The sequence below is a fragment of the Halichondria panicea genome, chromosome 2 (assembly GCF_963675165.1).
Source record: "Halichondria panicea chromosome 2, odHalPani1.1, whole genome shotgun sequence".
NCBI classification, from domain to species: Eukaryota; Metazoa; Porifera; class Demospongiae; order Suberitida; family Halichondriidae; genus Halichondria; species Halichondria panicea.
The window spans coordinates 7,427,716-7,446,701 of NC_087378.1; the positions used below are offsets into that span (position 1 = coordinate 7,427,716).

The 18,986-nt window shown below is 41.6% G+C and overlaps 5 protein-coding genes across 7 annotated transcripts; 3 read left to right on the top strand and 2 right to left on the bottom strand.

Annotated features, from left to right (window-relative positions):
* Window positions 1–483: 483 nt before the first annotated feature.
* LOC135332089 (cell death-inducing p53-target protein 1-like) lies at window positions 484–2,822 on the bottom strand. Of its 2 annotated transcripts, none has more exons than XM_064527412.1 (7): window positions 2,705–2,822; window positions 2,487–2,560; window positions 1,959–2,076; window positions 1,807–1,844; window positions 1,611–1,658; window positions 1,261–1,397; window positions 484–752 (listed from the first exon to the last, which is right to left on the bottom strand). In XM_064527412.1, the coding sequence occupies exons 1-7, from the start codon at window positions 2,820–2,822 to the stop codon at window positions 641–643; spliced, it is 645 nt and encodes a 214-aa protein (XP_064383482.1). In that variant the 3' UTR covers window positions 484–640. The 2 variants fall into 2 exon arrangements, with proteins under 2 accessions (XP_064383482.1, XP_064383483.1); XM_064527413.1 differs by having other exon boundaries at window positions 2,700–2,787.
* Window positions 2,823–2,826: 4 nt separating this feature from the next.
* On the top strand, window positions 2,827–5,564 carry LOC135332073 (uncharacterized). Its single transcript, XM_064527395.1, has 7 exons — window positions 2,827–2,969; window positions 3,289–3,400; window positions 3,519–3,712; window positions 4,143–4,525; window positions 4,745–4,803; window positions 4,958–5,031; window positions 5,093–5,564. Exons 2-7 carry the CDS (start codon window positions 3,303–3,305, stop codon window positions 5,380–5,382), a joined length of 1,098 nt encoding a protein of 365 aa, XP_064383465.1. The 5' UTR covers window positions 2,827–2,969; window positions 3,289–3,302; the 3' UTR covers window positions 5,383–5,564.
* On the bottom strand, window positions 5,486–6,888 carry LOC135332077 (histone-lysine N-methyltransferase, H3 lysine-79 specific-like). Its single transcript, XM_064527400.1, has 3 exons — window positions 6,726–6,888; window positions 5,964–6,672; window positions 5,486–5,888 (listed from the first exon to the last, which is right to left on the bottom strand). The coding sequence occupies exons 2-3, from the start codon at window positions 6,657–6,659 to the stop codon at window positions 5,580–5,582; spliced, it is 1,005 nt and encodes a 334-aa protein (XP_064383470.1). The 5' UTR covers window positions 6,660–6,672; window positions 6,726–6,888; the 3' UTR covers window positions 5,486–5,579.
* A 129-nt stretch (window positions 6,889–7,017) lies between these two features.
* LOC135332082 (syntaxin-7-like) lies at window positions 7,018–9,419 on the top strand. Of its 2 annotated transcripts, XM_064527407.1 has the most exons (12): window positions 7,018–7,121; window positions 7,186–7,235; window positions 7,373–7,450; window positions 7,771–7,840; window positions 7,906–7,996; window positions 8,110–8,184; window positions 8,265–8,327; window positions 8,448–8,512; window positions 8,565–8,652; window positions 8,849–8,921; window positions 9,016–9,098; window positions 9,153–9,419. In XM_064527407.1, the coding sequence occupies exons 2-12, from the start codon at window positions 7,202–7,204 to the stop codon at window positions 9,267–9,269; spliced, it is 837 nt and encodes a 278-aa protein (XP_064383477.1). In that variant the 5' UTR covers window positions 7,018–7,121; window positions 7,186–7,201; the 3' UTR covers window positions 9,270–9,419. The 2 variants fall into 2 exon arrangements, with proteins under 2 accessions (XP_064383477.1, XP_064383476.1); XM_064527406.1 differs by lacking the exon at window positions 7,186–7,235 and having other exon boundaries at window positions 7,024–7,121.
* Window positions 9,420–10,407: 988 nt separating this feature from the next.
* On the top strand, window positions 10,408–18,718 carry LOC135332059 (tyrosine-protein kinase SRK3-like). The gene is made up of 8 exons (XM_064527374.1): window positions 10,408–10,548; window positions 10,781–11,091; window positions 11,579–11,691; window positions 13,688–13,904; window positions 15,819–15,922; window positions 16,448–16,575; window positions 17,058–17,279; window positions 17,982–18,718. The coding sequence occupies exons 2-8, from the start codon at window positions 10,789–10,791 to the stop codon at window positions 18,458–18,460; spliced, it is 1,566 nt and encodes a 521-aa protein (XP_064383444.1). The 5' UTR covers window positions 10,408–10,548; window positions 10,781–10,788; the 3' UTR covers window positions 18,461–18,718.
* Window positions 18,719–18,986: the final 268 nt, after the last annotated feature.

An 18,986-nucleotide genomic window follows, 5' to 3' on the forward strand; every position in this document is an offset into this window, starting at 1 on the left:
GTAAACAGTGAATACATGAAGTAAGTTCTTGGGGGGGGGGGGTTCACCAGGGAAATCTCATCATGTTAGAGCTATAATTATAATCATGTTCATATCTAGACTAATCGACTCCAGAGAATTGACTCTAGCTAGATCACTGTCAAGCACCATTAACCCCCTAGGGGGATAACCCTGCATGGCATTATGGGCTGTAATAAGCCGATAGTAAGCATGCAATATCGTATAGCGGGTAATTTTCGTGGGGTAAATTCGTTATTTTCGTGGGCAAGCTGACCTCCACAAAATTTTAACGTAGGCGTGGCTTACCGGAACGTAGGAATGCAGTGCAAGCAACGAGACTAAACGAAATGTTTACTCACGAATACCACAGTTTCTCGAGTTGAACGAATTTTTGACCCCATGAAATTAAAATTACCCGCTATACGGTATATCAACATGCATCCACTTAGATAGCGACAAGCATACGTAAAACTAGCTATACAGTTTTACATTCAAGCAAAACAGATTGAAGTTAATTGCACGTAACCATCAAACATACATGCATGTACGACAAACAGTACATATAAAGTTAGAATCTTAGTATAAAAAATTTGGTTTCCTATTTATACAATCGCGTTAAACAGGTTATAATATAGTTATGCTAGGACACACAGCTCATCTTCCTCCTGTACACTCCGAGCAATGTCCCACATTTTGGACACTCGTGGGAAGCGTCTTTCAATGACTTTGCAAAGCACGGTACAAAACAACCCCTGAAAAATAAGAAGCCATTAATGCCGGTATGCACTCATCAATGGTATATAATAAGTATAGTATCACTATAATCATAGAATATGCTAGCCTCCTTCATTGGCCTCCCCTGAAGAGAAGCCTTGCTACTGACTGCTTGCGCATGCGCAAAATTATTGGCTATTTTTCCCCATAAAAGTTCCTATAATACTGAATTCATCAGAGAAAAATCCTAACAAACGTATAAAGTCTTCGAGGAAATGCGGCCTGGGATCGAGGCTAAGAATATGCATGAGTGTCAGTAAAAACTGTCTATTGTGGTCACCTACTGGTCACTCTAATGTTTAAAAATGTAACTAGAGTTCAAATGCAAGCTTATAAGGAGCCTGTTCAGATGGTCTGCTCAAATCTCAAATTTGGAATGGACCAAAAGACCATGGGCTATATATAGCTCATATTATTAATTTTATTATCATCTGTCCACAGAGATTACCCAGTTACTGTAGCAACAGTATCTGTTGTATGACTTACACTCCAAAGCATAGCAGACCAAGAAGTACTGAAGAGATGATAGCCACCTTCCCACACCTGTATCGAACCGTGGTGTTGACTTGCTCTTTACAATGAGTGCAAGTGACGTTCACTGGAAACGCATCAAATTCACTCAACTGTGCAAGAAATATTAAATGTTTAATCAGTTATTATATCAGCCAAAAATAGTGAGTATAACAGCCAGCGTAAAACGTATCCTGATTCCATTAATGTGCAGCTGCAGTACAATGAATGTCAATACACAAATGATGAATGCAGTTATAAATTTATACACACACACAAATAGCAGGCCCAAACAAGGAGAATGCTATGTACAGTGACAAACTCACCGTCACATGCGTGTCACTGCCAGTGGGAGACAAAGCCATAGCACCGTACTGGACGAGAGTAAAAAAAGAGTGATCATGACAGAAAAGCGAGATATTGCATTGCCACTAAAATGCACATGCAGGCAATTTATAAAATCGGCCAGCATTGCTATCCTGTCATAAGGAAGGACACACGTACAAGATATGTATGACTCACCGCTTGTGCTCTAGAAGCTGGCAATGAGGATATACTCTCTGCATAATTATAGAGGAAAAATAGTACTTGAATAAGCTTCTTTATAATTATTAATGGTTAATAGCTACAAACAACCAGTTGGGATGTCAGCTAGCTAGCTCACACTAACACACCTTGTGAACCAATGAAGGAAAGCTCTCCTTCTGAAAAGTAGGACATGTTCTCTCCTAGTGTACGTGTGTCAACACTCATAAGAAGACGATCATTCAAGCTTGATTTATGCCCACTCATCTATTAGGGGGCAAAGGACAAAACCAATATCAGTATTGCAGACAGAGCTTGTTCTTTTTATGTAGTATGTACGAGCTAAATACAAGCAGAGTTTTAGACAGTTTGCTGAACTAATAAAGGATTTCAAATAAATACAGGGCTTGCAGTTTACTGTTGCTGATACAAGCTTGCTAGTTTAGTTTAATTAAACACACCAATAGTCAAGTCTCAAAATGTATGCCAACAAGACTAAACTATCACCTTTTAAATAATGGGTGCAATAATGGGTGCTGCAAATCACCTCGTAAATGTAGCTATCTGGCTTCACATTGTCCTCAATACCTTAAAACCACAACATTAATATGAATACCCTGGAGGTACGTACGTACATGTACACGTCGCTACTGTAATCGATAGATGCTGAAACTTACAAAGTTTTCTGGAGGAAGAGATCGAGCTAGCAAGGGGGAGCTGTCCTCAGCCATGATACAATTTCCTCTGGACCCTGTGGAGACAATGGACATAAATTAAAACCAAAAAAAATGTAATGGAAACTTATTCCTCATCACCTAGCATGTACAGTATTCTAAAATTGCAGGTAGAAAACCACAGGCATTCTGCAAATACTTAACCTTTATACGTACCTTACCTGTATTTGCTGTAGCTTCCACCACAAACTTGTAGCTAGCTTTTACGCTCAAAACACGTGCTTGTCTAGTTTGCAGACTAGCCCCTCCCTTATCTAGCCCTCTTTGATCTGAGCTCATCCTTCCTCAAAAAGTGGGTCGGAGTTCAGGCCGGAGAGAGATCTAGTTCCATATGCCATATGGCTCCATCTGAACACAAGCGACAGACTGTACTTCTATATTAAAGACTTGCAACTGGTGACTGAACTGTGCTCGAGATAGGAAGAGGTTAGTGCTATATATCTACATCCACTTTAGTACCTAGCCTGCTATATAAACAGTATATTATTAGTTATAATTATTTTTTGTCCAGCTATAATTAATACTCTACCTTTATGCTACTGAACAATCATATTTATATTGTTTATGTTTTCCATTTCTCGAGGTACTCTGTGGTTCTTCTCACAATTAACAGTTACATACTATAACAGCTCTCACCCACCACCCATTATTAGCGCATACTTAATACACCTACATCTAACCTAGGTTTATAGGGTTGATAACGGTGAGATAATGCATTTCTGACGCTAACATTTCCTTCTTTCAGACTCTATCGACTAAATGGATCTTTACTCGAATATGGAAGAGGATTTCATTGTTGTGACTCCCTCTGAAGCCGGGGAGCCTCCCCTGGAGTACTGTGCCCAAGATGAATCCAGGTGCATTGACATTCAATTTACCAGGAATTTCGTTATTAGAAAACATTGTGGTGTTTCTAAACAAGCAAAGTACATATATGTGAGTTTGTTTATAGTTGCACAATATACTTACTTCCAGGCCTAAACTGTTTGGAGTCTGGGGTGCTTTAATGCCTGTGGGTAAAGCAGTCACCTCTCTGCTGTCAAGTTTCTTGGACAGCCACAAGAAAGGTACTACTATGAACAATGTTACAGTGGAAGAGGTTTCTCCACCAAGACACGAGTGTGCCCCGGCAAATGAGACACAAGAGTCAGAGTCTAATCTAAAGCCCGGTATGTTGGTGAAGACATACACATTTTCGGGAAGTACCCAATCTACTGTCACTAGTAATGAGCTTAACAATTGATTTATTGACATTAAGATTAGTAGCACTCAGTTTACGTAAAGTAGTTTATACTATTAGCGTATCAAGTTAATGGGCCCAGTGTTTGCATACACTTATTTGTAAAACTATCGACTTCTAAGCGATGTTTAATGATCTCAGGTATGAGCATGCCTGACAACTGAAACTTCCCCCAGAAGGCCCATGCATGAAGGATGTTGTGCCATGTATTAGTTCAGATATGTTACGTACAATTATAAAGAATCTGAATAGTTGCGTATCCTCTGGTTACCTAGTAACTCTAACTTCATAAAATAACATCTGCCTCTGAGGCTTTGTTCTCCTTATACAGTCAATAATAATTACCATGTGTTTTTCAGACTCTCATGCAAAGAGAAGAAAATCTTTGATCAGGTCCAAAGCTATCTCATCAGCTAGTGAGACAGAGACTGAATATTCTTTTCATCGCTTCAAGTTAAATTCCAAGGACAATTCAACTGACGATTATTTTGTTCTAAAAGTGAAGACAAGATCCACAAGTTCTCTATCATCAGGTCTAATATCACCCACCACGGAAAATCAATCATTACAGAACCTGGCAGAAACTCTTTATAAAAACGACAGTGGTATACCTGAGGAAGTTGAGAAGGATAGTCCTGCAATGTTGGAGTTTGAACAAGCATTCTTTAACCAAGACTCTCCTGTCATCATCAGAAGAGGTAGCGGAATGAGTAATAAAAAGTCTATCTCCCTTCCATCAAGAGTAAGTTTGTATGTGTAGCAGTGGTTAGACTGGTTAGCTGGGCTCAACCACAGACTGGGGTGGTTGGTTGCCAATGGTGTGGTCCTTGTTACCACTCGTGTAATTAGCCAACAATGTTCACCACAACTTTGAGCAGAATAAATCATGATTTCATTTTACACACAAGATCATGAATAATAATTGTTCGCTAGCCCTTATTAGTACTGTACATATTTGCAGACTGATATTGTTTCTCCTGACTCTCTCATCCGTGTCAACTGGGCTCATGCCAGAGGCAGGTATGTGGCATGCAGTGTGAATGCATGGTGTGTGTGGAGTCTATGTGTTATAGTGTCCCTCAACCCTCAGGCTTTGGGACACTATATCACATAGATACCTCATGTTCAACTATAACATGTATGGCAGTATAGTATGGTGACTTTACCCTTACAGCCTGCAACCTACCACAAATCTATGCTCAAATGGACACATACTTGAGAGTACTACCTCGGAAAAAAGGCTGTCAGGTAATACCTCAAAATCAATGGTTAACTAAACTGGTTAATTAATTTTGCTCTTTTTTTACAGAACAAGCAATCAAGGATATCGTGAAGATCCATTGTGACGATTTTGTCAAGTACTCGAACTGGAATACCCTTCTTCCATATCTAGAGGCTGCTGAACTGTTGGACCCTGACACGAAAGATAAACTGATGAGCCATTATGTTGGTGAACATGAGAAGAGTCTGTTCTTCTATCTAACAGCTTTACCGTCGCAAGGTAAAGCTGCGTATACCACATTCTACAAGTGTCTAATGCAAGAGAAAGAACATGCTGGTCACAAAACATTGCAGGAATACTTTAACCCGTTCTCTTAATTAGTGACAATAATGTGTCAAATGCTGTCCAACCCATTCTGTGTAATAATTATGATATCCCGTGTATCTACTCAATTATTTCATTGTACATTAAAAATAAATATCTATTTCATTGTATAATTATTTGCATCTGTTGAAAAAAATAACTACGTTTTCTGTGTAATAATGTATTTACAAAATAACTATAATAATTATATCTAATTTGCTCTTAGGTTAACTGGATTGTCCTGTCTTCCTGCGTTAGGTTTGGGTGGCTTGTTCAGAGGTACTAATTTCTTAGCCTTCTTAGCAGTCTTTACCTCGTCGACGTGTTCTGACTTCTCTCGAAGCTTATCCCTCAGTGAGCTCAAATAGGCCTCTCGATTTTCTGTTGTCACTTCTTGTTTCTTTTGTTTGATGCTTGTTAGCTCTGTCTGCATCTCAGCAAATTTATCCAAAGCGTCCCTGACTTGTTTGTCTCGCTCTTCTTTTGCTCTTAGTCTCTCAACAATCATTTGCTCTCGTTCCTAGGGAGGAGGTGACAATTCATAATTAACTAATTAGTTAGGTGTTGATGGGTGTGTGGAATTTTGTTGCCTTACCTTTTTTCGTTGTACCACTAATTTTTGTTTTTCTTGTAGCTCTTGATACGAAAGCCTCTTTCTTCGTTTAGCACTGCTACTAAACACTGGCATCTGTGGTGACAAGTTGTCTCCGACAACAACATCGAATGCCACGCCTCCTCTTGATACCGGTCTCTTGAGGATGCTCGGAGAATCAGGTAGCTCACCAATTATCTTCTCTGCAAACTTGACATGTCTTATACCATTTGGGAGAGGCTGCTCTTTCTCAGATGAGTTGCTTCCTGTAGACTTAGATCTACCTCTATCGTTGTTGACACCTGAACCGTCAATGGATAAAGATGGTTTCTCCAGCTCTCCTGGAATGCTGGCATTTTCTCTCAGGGTTTCATCAGATTTGTCAGTGATGATCTCCTTGTACTCTTCCCCCAGGCCACTGTCTCCACTAGAAGCACTTGCTTTGGATTTGCCTGAGATATTTCGAGAGCTAATTGATGTGACTTCAGAGGCTTGAGCATCCTGCTCGATCTCAGAACTCAATGATGCTGTGCTGCCACTCTGTAAGGCATCGCTCGATCGTGCTTTTCTTTGTCGAATTTTCACACTCTGTCTGCTTCCGGTGAGGGAAATACTTGAAGAGGAAAGGTCTTGAGATTCAGGCGGTGGTTTCGATGGTGCTAACTCTGGAGCCACCACATTGGATGAACCACAACCCATCTTGTAATTTGATCTGTTAAAATAAAGTTTCCATTATGTAGCTCCTTGCTAAGTCAATAAGCTTACCTTTAATTTGTCAATGCAGACTTCTTGTCAACCAAAAAATAATCTTTTTTGCTTTTGATGATCAGTCCACTCACTGCTTTTTTAATGCAGATGTGCAGTTGCCATGGTGTTTGCTTACTGGGTAACGCTATAGCTTTTTTGCAAGTCACGTTGTTTACATGGCAACGTGCATAGAAACCAAACGCGTGGGTGGCTCAGTTAGTTTCCATGGAAATAACAAGCTTAGGTCTTGTGACTAAACCATGTGACTGTATAGCTGAACTGATGACGTACACTAAATAAACATCCCATCTCCTGAACATCGACATGAACAAGATCAAGAGGTAGTTTGCAAAATGAATGACAGATATAACAGCTATCAAGAGTTTAATGATTTCTCCAACATGGGTGACACAGGTAGGCTACCTGACATTGTGTGTATCTATCTGTTCTAGTTGAATTGAGGCTTCCCCTTTCCTAGTTTCTCAAGATTTGTAATGACTGAAAGCATTCCACTACTAAAGTTACCCAGTAAGTGTTGGAGCCCACCCGTGTGTAGATCTAATTCTTACTAAGATTTATAATACTGTGTTCTCGTCATGTCTTAATTAATAGTTGACGTAGATCTACACAATTATTTTATTGACTGGGGTAATTCTTGTGCACAGGGCAGAGCAGAGGCCCGCCCTCACAAGATGTAGCTCTGAAAGAGCTTCAGGAGAATGTTCAACATTTCTGCAACAACCGTAAGCTGTCAACAATAATAGAGATGTGTTTAAATGCGCTACATGTATTATATGTGCACACTTTCTGTGATCAATAGCTATTCTGTTCTGTTGTAGCCTGTGAATGGTGTGAATGTGTGTAGCCTCTTTGCTAAGAATGTATAGCTTGTCCGTACTTACCTACTATTGGCGATACTACTATACCAGTGCAGTCACACTAAGATTTTGTTTATAATTATAGCCTATTCACGTGTGCATGTAATACTCTGCGTGCCACTATTAACCTTTACTCCTTTAACCCCTGCGTTCCACCATTAACCGCTACTCCTTTAACCCCTTAGTGACTACTATGGAGAGAAGAGTTCGACTGCTAAATACTGCCCAGGATAACTCAAGACTCAGACAGGAAATGTATGTGACACGTACATTAGCGTTGTCTGTGTACTCATTGTGTGTGTCTTGTTCTTCCTCTCCAGTATCACACTCACAACGGATACAGTTCAACTGGCAAAGATTGCCGACAGTGCAGTTCGAAAGGTCAAGCAGTATGCAAGGTCACTATCTCCGGTAAGTTTAAGCCTCTTTTGTATATCTGAGTGCCTCACAGTGTATGTGTTATTGTTATCGTAGAATATAAATTATCGTAAATGATAATTTAAATTATGTTTTCAATTTGACAGGCGGAAAAGATGCAATTTGATCGTTTGGTGAACACATTTTCATCTTCAGTTAGCAAGTTTCAGGATATTCAGCAGGTATGTATGTGTGTATGTATGTATGTGTGTATGTATGTACACTTGTTGCTACCACGTGCTTCATTTCCCATTCACAACAGATGACGTCCAATCTCGAAAAAGAACTGATCACAAAGGCCCGATCATCATCAGTCAACAGGAGTGTAAGTGTGGGCATGCAGGACTGTCTAGATTAATGTAGCCTGTATACAGCATCCCAGCTACTAATGTAAAGACTGTTGATGTGTGTAAATGACATATTTATCTCGCCACCACCCATGCAGGGTTCCTCTGGCAACAGTTTACCAGAGAGTGAGCGTGAAAATGCAAGATTGGTGGATCACGACATGTGAGTAACTTGACAATAATGGATATAATTATACGTACTGTGTTCTCTTCAGGTCTTCCCGAATGTCCCAGACCCAGGTTGTGGTGGACACAGACACACTGGCGGTGGAGCAGAGAGAGAGGGAAATGAGGCAACTCGAGGTAGGTCTCCCTGACTATGTACTGATGACTGGCTTATTAGGTAGGGGAAAGCTCTTGGGGGGTAATATCTAACCACCATTCCTAGCCAGTATAGTTAGCCTAAACAGAAAGCTCCTATTACTTTTATATACATGTACATACGCATATAGATATTGAAATTTGCTGTGATGATTGTGTTATTTGTCTACTCATACAGCATGACATCACAGATATTAATGGTATATTTCGAGACCTTGGCACTCTGGTGAATGATCAGGGAGACATGATCGGTAAGAGGAAATGTGTCCATATCTTGCTTGTATGTATGTGGCTGTATTGATACCTTCCATTGATGCATGTGATACTATTTGAATTTTGCTGCAGACAATATTGAGGTGAACGTTGAACACACTGGCGTCAAAGTTGTTGCCGGTAATAAGCAGCTGGAGAAAGCTGTCAGCCACAAGGTAAGTGTCTATGAAATACGTAAAATGAGTATGACTATTTTTAATCCTTTACAGAGGTGTTCCCGGAAGCTCACCCTGTGTATCGCCTGCTTTGCTGTTACAGGTGTTGTGATTATCCTCATTATAATCATCTCGCTCGTTTGTTCGCTGGGTAAAGTTTGCCACTCGTAATGAAACGTTTGAAGCATCAACAATTTAGCAGATCTGTTATTGTGGTTGGTGTAGCTGTTGTTTTTAACCTGCGTGTGTTTTGTCAGAATCTCTGTTTTTGTTCGCGCTCTTAGAGCTGCGTACTGCAATAACTATTTCTTTGTGCATTGACCCTGTTCCCAATAATAAGGCAATGGTCGTCATAATTATTATTGTTAGTGATATCTCCTTGGAGATGAGTGAGTTGCACGAAGCTGCCTCTACAGGGAATCTAGAGCTACTTGAAGAGGAGCTTGCTAGGGGACTGAACCCTAGTGAACCTGATTCAGAGTGGGGAGGCAAGACACCGTTGCATATAGCCTGCTCAGCCGGTCACAAGAAGTGTGTCTATGTGCTCCTCCAAGCTGGAGCTGATGTGAATGCACAGACTGATAGCGGCTGGACTCCTGCTCACTGTGCTTGTGAGACTGGACGGGTATGGTATGCGTTAATATCGTATCTCTGAAAATGACCAGTTTTGCAAGGATCATAACGCAGATGCTAGATTTCCTATTATAAACAATAGATATTATATAGGCCTACATCATCTGCTATAAGTATAAATGATAACCTCCCTCCCCCTCAGTAGTGGTACCGTATAGCGGGTAATTTTCGTTGGTGCAAATTTTCGTACAAACTATCCATCAATTTACAGCTCAGGATAGTGACGTTGAATCTATTGCGGTAGAATAATTTCGTAGTTTTAATTTTCGTATCAATACGAAAATGTCTACCATACGAAAATAACTCGCTATATGGTAAGGTGATTTCCCAAAACCAGAAACATAACTTTCTTAATTTTGTTGATTTTAATGCATAGCCTGTATGTATTTGATCTCAGGTCCACTGTCTTCAATATCTGCTAACAAGTGGATGTGAACTAAGGGCTGATGTATGTGGCGACTCCCCTACTGCCATTGCAAGAACCTACGGACACACAGAATGCATAAAACTGATCAAAGAACATTTAGAATCATCAGTAGGTAGTGATAATTGTTCTGAGCAGAAGAGATGAATGACTTTTTTTTTTATTGCAATTTTTGTGTGGGGGGCAAGTTTGGAATTGGGGGGGTAATCTATTAATTTTTTGAGGGAATGTTGTTTTAGTGGGCAGAGCCCTGCCCCCTGCATGCATGCAATAGCGAACCCCACCCTCTTTTTTAGTGCGAACACAATCTTTCTCTCAGCTCAGCACAGCAGAAGTTTTTGTGGAGTCTACTAGAGCCCTAACAAGAGCAAGCATCAGGACGCAACTGTAGAGGTAAGCTTGTTTCGTCTATCTAGAGGTAGTAGCTAGTGCATGCTATGTAAAGCAAGCAATTGTCTCCGAGACACTTATCAGTGTGTTGAGATGATAACAAGCAAAGCATCTGTTTACACACAAGTGTCTCTCTGTACAAGCAGCTTGTATAGGCTACATCCACACTGTACTTAGCAATAAACACTGCTGTGTATAATTATCACATAGATTAATCTCCCCTCACTCCTCCCAGTAAAAATAATGGGTTGTGCACAAAGTTCCGCAACAGATGCGGTTCACGATACTCGAGCTGGAGACCCAAACTTAGTCTCCAAACAATATGGCCCCCCACCATCCCATCAGCCGGCAATCAGGATGACCTCTGTCGGCTCTCCAGGGGGTCCAATGCTCTCCCCTGGTCTTGTTAACGGAGTACCACCTCATGTCCCACCCTCAATACCCCCTCCCCTACCCGAAGAGAGAGGACAACAGTACATCTCACGATTTGCTTATCAAGCAAGGACATCAGAGGACTTGAGCTTCGAGAAGGGAGAAAAATTGAGAGTAAGAGATATGTTTTTGATTGTAAAATTTAAGTGTTAATTTTCAGTTGGGACTAGATTATATGCCTTATACGCACCCTTGATATCGATAGTATGCTGTCATTGTATTCGGTGTCCAATTTTTATGGCCGGCGAGCCCAATTGCTTGTGGTGGTGGAGGTACTGAGTGTTAGATATGCTTGTGGGTAGGTGTACACAGTTACACTGTTGTGCTATCTCATGTGCATATACAGTGATGATAGCTGCAAAGAAACGAAAGCCGACTCTTAAGATCAGATGGGTGGTTGGTGTCCAGGAATGTGGGGGAGGGTGTATGTGTGTTTGTGTGTCATTCCATTCCCTGGAGCAGCTTAGTTAGCAGAGGATGTGTTCACAGGAATTCTTGTAAATTTACATGCTAACTATAATTATGCTTACTTTAAAGCAGTGGGATTCACTACTACTAGTCTAATTATGTGATTTATGGTATGTGATTTCTTTTCTCATAGGTGATCGGAGACACTGCGGGGGATTGGTGGCTGGCTAAGTCTGTCAAGAGTGGACAGGAGGGATACATCCCTAGAAACTATGTGGCAGCTTTGGCTACCTTTGAGGCTGAAGAGTAAGTCACTCCATGCATACACTGTTACTTGAGAGAGAGCTTGAGTATACGTATTGGAGATTAAAGAGCTGTACTGTTTTTGAGTTATGTACACACAATGCTGGTGCTTTGGTTTAGGAATTCCACTGTGCAGTTAGCATTGAAAGCCTCCATATTGTTATAAGCTACCATGTATGGGTCAAATAAGTAAACCATTCCATTAGACCACTAGTCAGTTAGTGTTGAAGCACTTGCTAATATAGGTTGAATACCTACAGCTGACCTCAACACTTCAGTGTTTTGTATTTTAGGACATTATCGTGTCCATTTTCCAACTTTCTGTTTGCTTCTGGCTTCTATTGTTCTTTTGCTTACGCTCTCTTGGGACAACAATCGCCTTTTAATGGACTCTATTTCATATCCCTTCATTCGGTTGGCTGAAGTAATTCTATCAACTGTTATTTGAGCCACACACAGAGCTTCCCTAGTAGCCAAATATGCGGACAGCTGCTATGATATGTGCCCCAGCAGGAATTTTGAATACAGAGCACATATTGAGAATAACTTAACCTAGCTAGAACCATAAGTGCTTTCACTATTGATTATTGTGGTTAACGGACAGTGATCAGCTTTTCCCATTTTGTCCAAGCTGCTGGTTGTGTATAAAGATGCTATGGCAACACAATTGATTTGGCTGGCTATGAATCGTGAACATTTCCGTGCATGTGTCTTTAATTAAAATTATTAGCAATAATTTCTGTAGCTAGGCTGCTCAATCGAATGGATTGTACTTGTCTGCGCATATATTATCATAACTAGCATCATGGGTGGCTTCTACTGTATATAATGACCCTGTCTTTCATGTTGAATGTCAGTACATGTTAATGAAGGCTAGCCTCTTTTTGTGTGGCATCTAATGAACTGGAGTGTAATGCCTGGAACACTATAGACAGATTGTGAGAAAATGTCACTTTTCTCAATGTTGTAAGTGGCTTCCTATCGGCTGTAATGTACAGTATGTGATTGGATACTACAATAGCAAGTGTAAGCTCCCACACTGTCACGCATACCCACACAAAATACCCACACAAACTTTGGTTATTCCTAGACATACTATATGTAAGGTTATACTTCTTATCTGTTGGGTTTAGAGTTTAAATGCTAGACATGACATTGTTTTCTAGATATTTTTGTGATTGTCCATAACTTGAGTTAGGCGTATCCAATTTCAAAAAGAAAAAGTCCATGCTGTAGCTCTTAGCTGCTCAAAACCCACTGACTAGCTTTTTAAGCTCTTGAATGAAACACACAGTTAATAACATGTGATGAGCCCGTATGCATCAGCATGCCTCTGGAATGGTAATGATAACCATTACCTGTGTCAGCTATACCATAGTCCCGTATTAAAATACATTCATGTGTTGTTCACTACCGTGTACATATGAATACTCTCTGTGCTACCCCTGAAGGTCAGCATTTCCGTCTATATAGTTGAGAACAGAATATGGGTGTTCCCTCTGGAACATTAAATGTAACCTGGCACTATTTAATCATTGTGGTTTCCTTGACTTAGCTAGTGTGTGTGTGTGTGTGTGTGTGTGTGTGTGTGTGTGTGTGTGTGTGTGTGTGTGTGTGTGTCAGGAGCTATAATAACTGTGATCATGAGGATGCTAACATATCTTTGTATTAGCAAGTAGGCTGTGTGCTTGTTAACACCATGTGATAAGCATGTGCATTCGTTCTCTGCCCCGCTTCATTCCACATGCACCCACTAAACCTAAAAGAATTAAACTCAGTGCTCAACGTGCTGTCCTTTGATTGTCTACCTTGCTCACACACACACCCACTGGCCTTCAGGCGTCTCCTCCACAGGGGTCACCTGCACACGGGGGATAGCAATTGGTGGCATTAAAATTAGTAGCGGTAGAATTGTACACAAACCAAAATAATGTAGATACTTGCATATACTAATTATGTATAACCTTATTATTAAATGTGCCCCTCCCCCCTTCTATAGATGGTACTATGGGGATGTGTCTCGAGCCGAGGCTGAGAAATGGCTCTTATATCCCGGGAACCCCAGTGGTACCTTCCTGATTCGTACCAGCTCTACCAAAGCGGGACTATCTTTGTCTGTAAGAGACGGGGAGGGTATCAAGCACTACCGCATACGAAGACTGGACAATGACGGAGGCTATTTCATTGCCAGTAGAGCTGTCTTCACTTCTCTGCAGGTACGGTGAATGTGTTACTGACAGTGTAGTAGCCTGTTTCTATTCTTACTTTGATGTGGTAGCTTTTGTATGCAGTCCCTGGCTACACGTACCTTACATGTAGCATAAGTCCTACTGTATTACTAGAATATTTTGGGGTTGAAAAACCTTTGCAAATGAACTAAATCAGCAGAAAATTGACCCTTTACGATCTAACTATTGCGTTCTGGCAAGGATTGTGTGTAATTACCAGTATACTAGTAGGTTTGCAATTTTATTTTTGCAAAGTGATCAATCAACACTCGCAAAGTTGCACAATTATATTTGATGCTCGCAAAACATTCTAGAAATACAGTATACAGTGAAGAGTGAAGCCAGTCTATTGTCGCTCACACCTATTGGAAACATTCCACCTCTACAATTATTTTTGCAAAACTCTTTAGGATGCGTTTTGACTCGTGTTGGTAGTGTAGGTACGTAAGTAGCTATGTGTATGTATGTATGGGGGTAGCTATTAGGGCGTCCTCTGTGGGCAAGCTTGTTGAGGGGGTAGCTATTATGGGGTCCTCTGTGGGCGAGCTTGTTGAGGGGGTAGCTACTATGGGGTCCTCTGTGGGCGAGCTTGTTGAGGGGGTAGCTATTAGGGCGTCCTCTGTGGGCAAGCTTGTTGAGGGGGTAGCTATTAGGGGGTCCTCTGTGGGCGAGCTTGTTGAGGGGGTAGCTATTAGGGGGTCCTCTGTTGGCGAGCTTGTTGAGGGGGTAGCTATTATGGGGTCCTCTGTGGGCGAGCTTGTTGAGGGGTAGCTATTAGGGGGTCCTCTGTGGGCGAGCTTGTTGTAAATGTATAGAGTTATCTTATTTTAGCAATAATCACTTTCCTGTCCAAGAGAGCTCTTATAATCATTTCACATACCTATGCACTAAATTTTAATGTACATTGACTCTTACTCGATTAAGACTCATGTACGCAACACCCACACCCACACACACACCCACACACACTTAGACAGTGGTGTTACAGAATTGTTTATATTTCAGTGCTCTAGTGTGTGTGAGGCACGTGCACGCTAATCAAGTGACAATAAACTATGTACACACTATAACCCTGGCCGAGTAAGAGGGTCAACGACAACTGCTGCATTGGCAGTACCTACCGTATTACTAGAATGTTTTGCGAGTATCAAACATATGCAAACTTTGCGAGGGTTGATCAATTTGCAAAACCTACTTGTAAATACACGATCCTTTCCAGAGCGCAATAGTTAGATCGCAAAGGGTCAAATTTCCTGCTGATTTGGCTCATTCGCAAAGGTTTTTCACCCCCAAAATATTCTAGTAATACGGTAGCTCCTACAAGGGTAATGTAGAAACACATCAGACAAGTTTTTATTACGTCAGCTCCATTCTCTGCACCTGTGGTACTATAGTAGCCTGTCATAGTGTTGAGTGTGTACATTGAAACCGAGTCAGTCTCATTGTGTGTGCTTTTCACCACTAGGCAAATGGACATACAGCTATACAATTTTGTTTTAACCTGCGCAAACATTCAAAGTTTGTGTAAAACTTAACACACAGATATATGTTATTGTTTATATATTATACGCTATGGATATTGCCTGAGCTAACAAATAACATTGTTTTTCCTCCAAAATGTTACAACCCAAGTTATACTTTTATGTGTCTATAATTATAGGGTTTTGAATATGTAATAAACACACTGTCCCCTCCACACACACACACTGTCCCCCCCTCCCCCTCCACACACACACACACACACACACACACACACACACACTGTCCCCCCTCCCCCTCCACACACACACACACACTGTCCCCCCCCTCCACACACACACACTGTCCCCCCCTCCACACACACACACACACTGTCCCCCCCCTCCACACACACACACTGTCCCCCCCTCCCCACACACGTAGGACATGATAGAGCACTACTCTCGTGACTCGGACGGCCTGGCCCAAAGGCTCACCCTACCTTGCCCCAGGGCAGACCTCCCTCAGACAGTCGGCCTCTCCTACAGGTAACTAAATAGGTAGTTACTGTAGCTGTGTGTAAGGTAGTGTTCTCTCGTCTCCAGAATGGAGTGATCCACTTAATTATGATTAGAGTACTGTTCTGTTCAGAGCATTTCGATAGTTCAAGCTAACCAACAGTGTGATAAGGAGGGTGTGTGTGCGTGTGCGTGTGTGTGTGGGTGTGTGTGTGTGTGTGGGTGTGGGTGTGTATGTGTGTGTGCGTGTGCGTGTGTGTGTGTGTGTGGGTGTGGGTGTGTATGTGTGTGTGTGTGTGTGTGTATGTGTGAGGGTGTGTGTGTGTGTGTGTGTGTGTGTGTGTGTGTGTGTGTGTGTGTGTGTGTGTGTGTGTGTGCGTGTCTGCCTAGATTTATTAGTGGGTGTGTATAGCTGCTCCATGTAAAAGAGGAAAGAGGTAGTGAACGTAGTTGCACCCACTCTAAATCTAACTTTTCTATTCATTTGCATGTCCATATAATTGTTTCTGATGTGTTCTGTGTGGATGTGATCATGTGATGCCCTCTTTATTGCAGAGATGAGTGGGAGATTGATCGTTCTACTCTGGTCTTCCAAAAGAAGTTGGGACAGGGCAACTTTGGTGAGGTGTGGTCAGGCATCTGGAATGGTACTACCCCCGTGGCCATCAAGACACTCAAAACTGGTAAGAGTGTGTGTGTGTATGGCTTTGTCTTTCTCTTGATATCGTTCCTCAGCAGCTAGTATGTCCTCATGCATGGATGGACTGTGCATGTATAGGCCAACTCAGTGTGTGTGTGTGCGTGCGTGCGTGCGTGGGTGGTGTGTGCGTGTGTGTGTCTGTGTGTGTGTGTGTGTGTGTGTGTGTGCGTGCTTGTGTGGGTGGGTGGTGTGTGCGTGTGCGTGTGCGTGGGTGGTGTGTGCGTGTGTGTGTGTGCCTGGATTCTATTAGTGGCTGCTCCACGTAGAATGTTAATAAAAGAGGTAGCAAAGAAACCAAAAAAAACAGTGTGTGTGTGTACAGTTAATATTGTGTACGAAACTAATTATGCGTGATGCCAGAAATGTATTTATGTGAGGAACAAACCAATTACCAGCACACTGTATTTGATTATGGTGTGTAGTATTCGTATCATGATTATGACTGTGTGCATGTGTTCACCACAGGCACTATGGAGGTGAAAGACTTTGTAGCTGAGGCTCAAGTGATGAAGAAGATCCACCATCCTAATCTCCTCCAACTATACGCAGTGTGCACTCTAGAGGAACCCATTTACATCGTGACAGAGCTAATGAAGCATGGCAGTATGCTCGATTACCTGAGACACGGGGATGGTCGTAACATCACCATACATCAGGCCATCGACACTATCGCACAAATTGCATCAGGTATGCCCGCATGGTTACACTAAGACACTAAGACACTAATTGATAGCTTGGTAGCCATAGTTTTCCGTGTATTGCATGTCAGACAATGTGTGTACGTTTCTTATCGGTAAATTAAGTGGTTGAGGCATGTCACTGTAACCTGAGGTCAATTAGTTGCCATGGCTCTACACATGTATGTACTGTACTAATCATTCGTAGCCTAAAATTATATGGTACAATGAATCCTGCATGTCTACAGGGGCAAGAGTATCTACTCTTGATAGGAGTTACCCTCAGGTAGACCAACAGTGACTATAAAGAAGTGGCTTGCTATAGGTTGAAAAAAACAACATGAGAGCTTATATTAACATTCATGTGTTCTAGCCGGTGACCACATACAAATAGACAGGTTTTACTGTATGGTGCTCACTACAATAGACAGGTTTTACTGTATGGTGCTCACCACAATAGACAGGTTTTACTGTATGGTGCTCACTGCAATAGACAGGTTTTACTGTATGGTGCTCACTGCAATAGACAGGTTTTACTGTATGGTGCTCACTGCAATAGACAGGTTTTACTGTATGGTGCTCACTGCAATAGACAGGTTTTACTGTATGGTGCTCACTGCAATAGACAGGTTTTACTGTATGGTGCTCACTACAATAGACAGGTTTTCACTATGATTTGCAACTGATACTTTGTGTTATTGTCTCTCTCCAGGCATGGCGTATCTTGAGGAACACAACTACCTCCATCGTGACCTCGCTGCTCGCAATATTCTAGTGGGGGAGGGCAACGTCTGCAAAGTGGCCGATTTTGGACTTGCCAGGATTATCAAAGAGGATATCTACAATCCTCGCGAGGGTACAAAGTTCCCTATCAAGTGGACAGCCCCTGAGGCCGCACTCTACAATCGTTTCAGTATCAAATCGGACGTCTGGTCGTTTGCTGTGGTCATTGCAGAGGTGGTGACGAGAGGAGCCATGCCGTATCCAGGCATGAACAATCGTCAAGTACTGGAGGCCGTTGAGCGGGGATACAGAATGCCCAAGCCTGAGGGAGCACCTGAACCACTGTACAACATCATGCTCACTTGCTGGAAACATGAAGCAGAAGACAGACCCACCTTCGATTCATTGAAAGCACTTTTAGAAGACTATTATGTATCTGCAGCCGAAGGGGCTTATAAAGAAGCTTGATAGTAATGTGTAGACATTTTGAAGATCTCTTTTTCCATCCATGTTTTCTTGTTTTAAACCACACATGACTCTCATTGTTGTTTTTTATCACACTGTGTATTCTTGCATGTTCTTGTACATTGTTTACTGTTTATGAAGACTCTATAGTACATGTGTAATTATACAACACTTATAATAACTATTTCACTCTTTTTATAATCGTCACAATTATGGCACTGTTACAGTCATGATTCTGTGCATAAAGTTTTTATATGATAATTTTTCTGATGAGCTATACTAGTCTCGTCCCCAGGCTGAGTTGTCTCTAACATAACGCTAGGTTGCCAACTAGTAGACAACTCGGCCTGGGACCGAGACTAATGAGGGAAATTAGACCACAATCATGTGACCTCATTAAGGCGTATAATTATTATTGATGCTACTTGATAAAGTACAATCAAGAGTTTATGTAGTACAATGTACATGCATGTGTGCGCATGCCGTGTAGTACGTAACACTCACTCACACTGTAGCAATGCAAGCTTAT

Excerpts from the sequence above, each read along its gene's own strand:
- LOC135332089 (XM_064527412.1), bottom strand. The coding sequence starts at position 2,822 with ATGAGCTCAGATCAAAGAGGGCTAGATAAGGGAGGGGCTAGTCTGCAA. Across the intron at positions 2,561-2,704 it reads GGAAGCTACAGCAAATACAG|GGTCCAGAGGAAATTGTATC; the intron begins GTAAGGTACGTA and ends TTGTCTCCACAG. Across the intron at positions 1,845-1,958 it reads TTCCTTCATTGGTTCACAAG|AGAGTATATCCTCATTGCCA; the intron begins GTGTGTTAGTGT and ends ATAATTATGCAG.
- LOC135332073 (XM_064527395.1), top strand. The coding sequence starts at position 3,303 with ATGGATCTTTACTCGAATATGGAAGAGGATTTCATTGTTGTGACTCCC. Across the intron at positions 3,401-3,518 it reads TGTGCCCAAGATGAATCCAG|GCCTAAACTGTTTGGAGTCT; the intron begins GTGCATTGACAT and ends ACTTACTTCCAG. Across the intron at positions 4,804-4,957 it reads TGGGCTCATGCCAGAGGCAG|CCTGCAACCTACCACAAATC; the intron begins GTATGTGGCATG and ends TTACCCTTACAG.
- LOC135332077 (XM_064527400.1), bottom strand. The coding sequence starts at position 6,659 with ATGGGTTGTGGTTCATCCAATGTGGTGGCTCCAGAGTTAGCACCATCG. Across the intron at positions 5,889-5,963 it reads TAGTGGTACAACGAAAAAAG|GAACGAGAGCAAATGATTGT; the intron begins GTAAGGCAACAA and ends CCTCCTCCCTAG.
- LOC135332082 (XM_064527406.1), top strand. The coding sequence starts at position 7,061 with ATGAATGACAGATATAACAGCTATCAAGAGTTTAATGATTTCTCCAAC. Across the intron at positions 8,328-8,447 it reads CATCATCAGTCAACAGGAGT|GGTTCCTCTGGCAACAGTTT; the intron begins GTAAGTGTGGGC and ends CCACCCATGCAG. Across the intron at positions 8,922-9,015 it reads TGATCAGGGAGACATGATCG|ACAATATTGAGGTGAACGTT; the intron begins GTAAGAGGAAAT and ends ATTTTGCTGCAG.
- LOC135332059 (XM_064527374.1), top strand. The coding sequence starts at position 10,789 with ATGGGTTGTGCACAAAGTTCCGCAACAGATGCGGTTCACGATACTCGA. Across the intron at positions 11,692-13,687 it reads GCTACCTTTGAGGCTGAAGA|ATGGTACTATGGGGATGTGT; the intron begins GTAAGTCACTCC and ends CCCCTTCTATAG. Across the intron at positions 13,905-15,818 it reads CTGTCTTCACTTCTCTGCAG|GACATGATAGAGCACTACTC; the intron begins GTACGGTGAATG and ends CCACACACGTAG.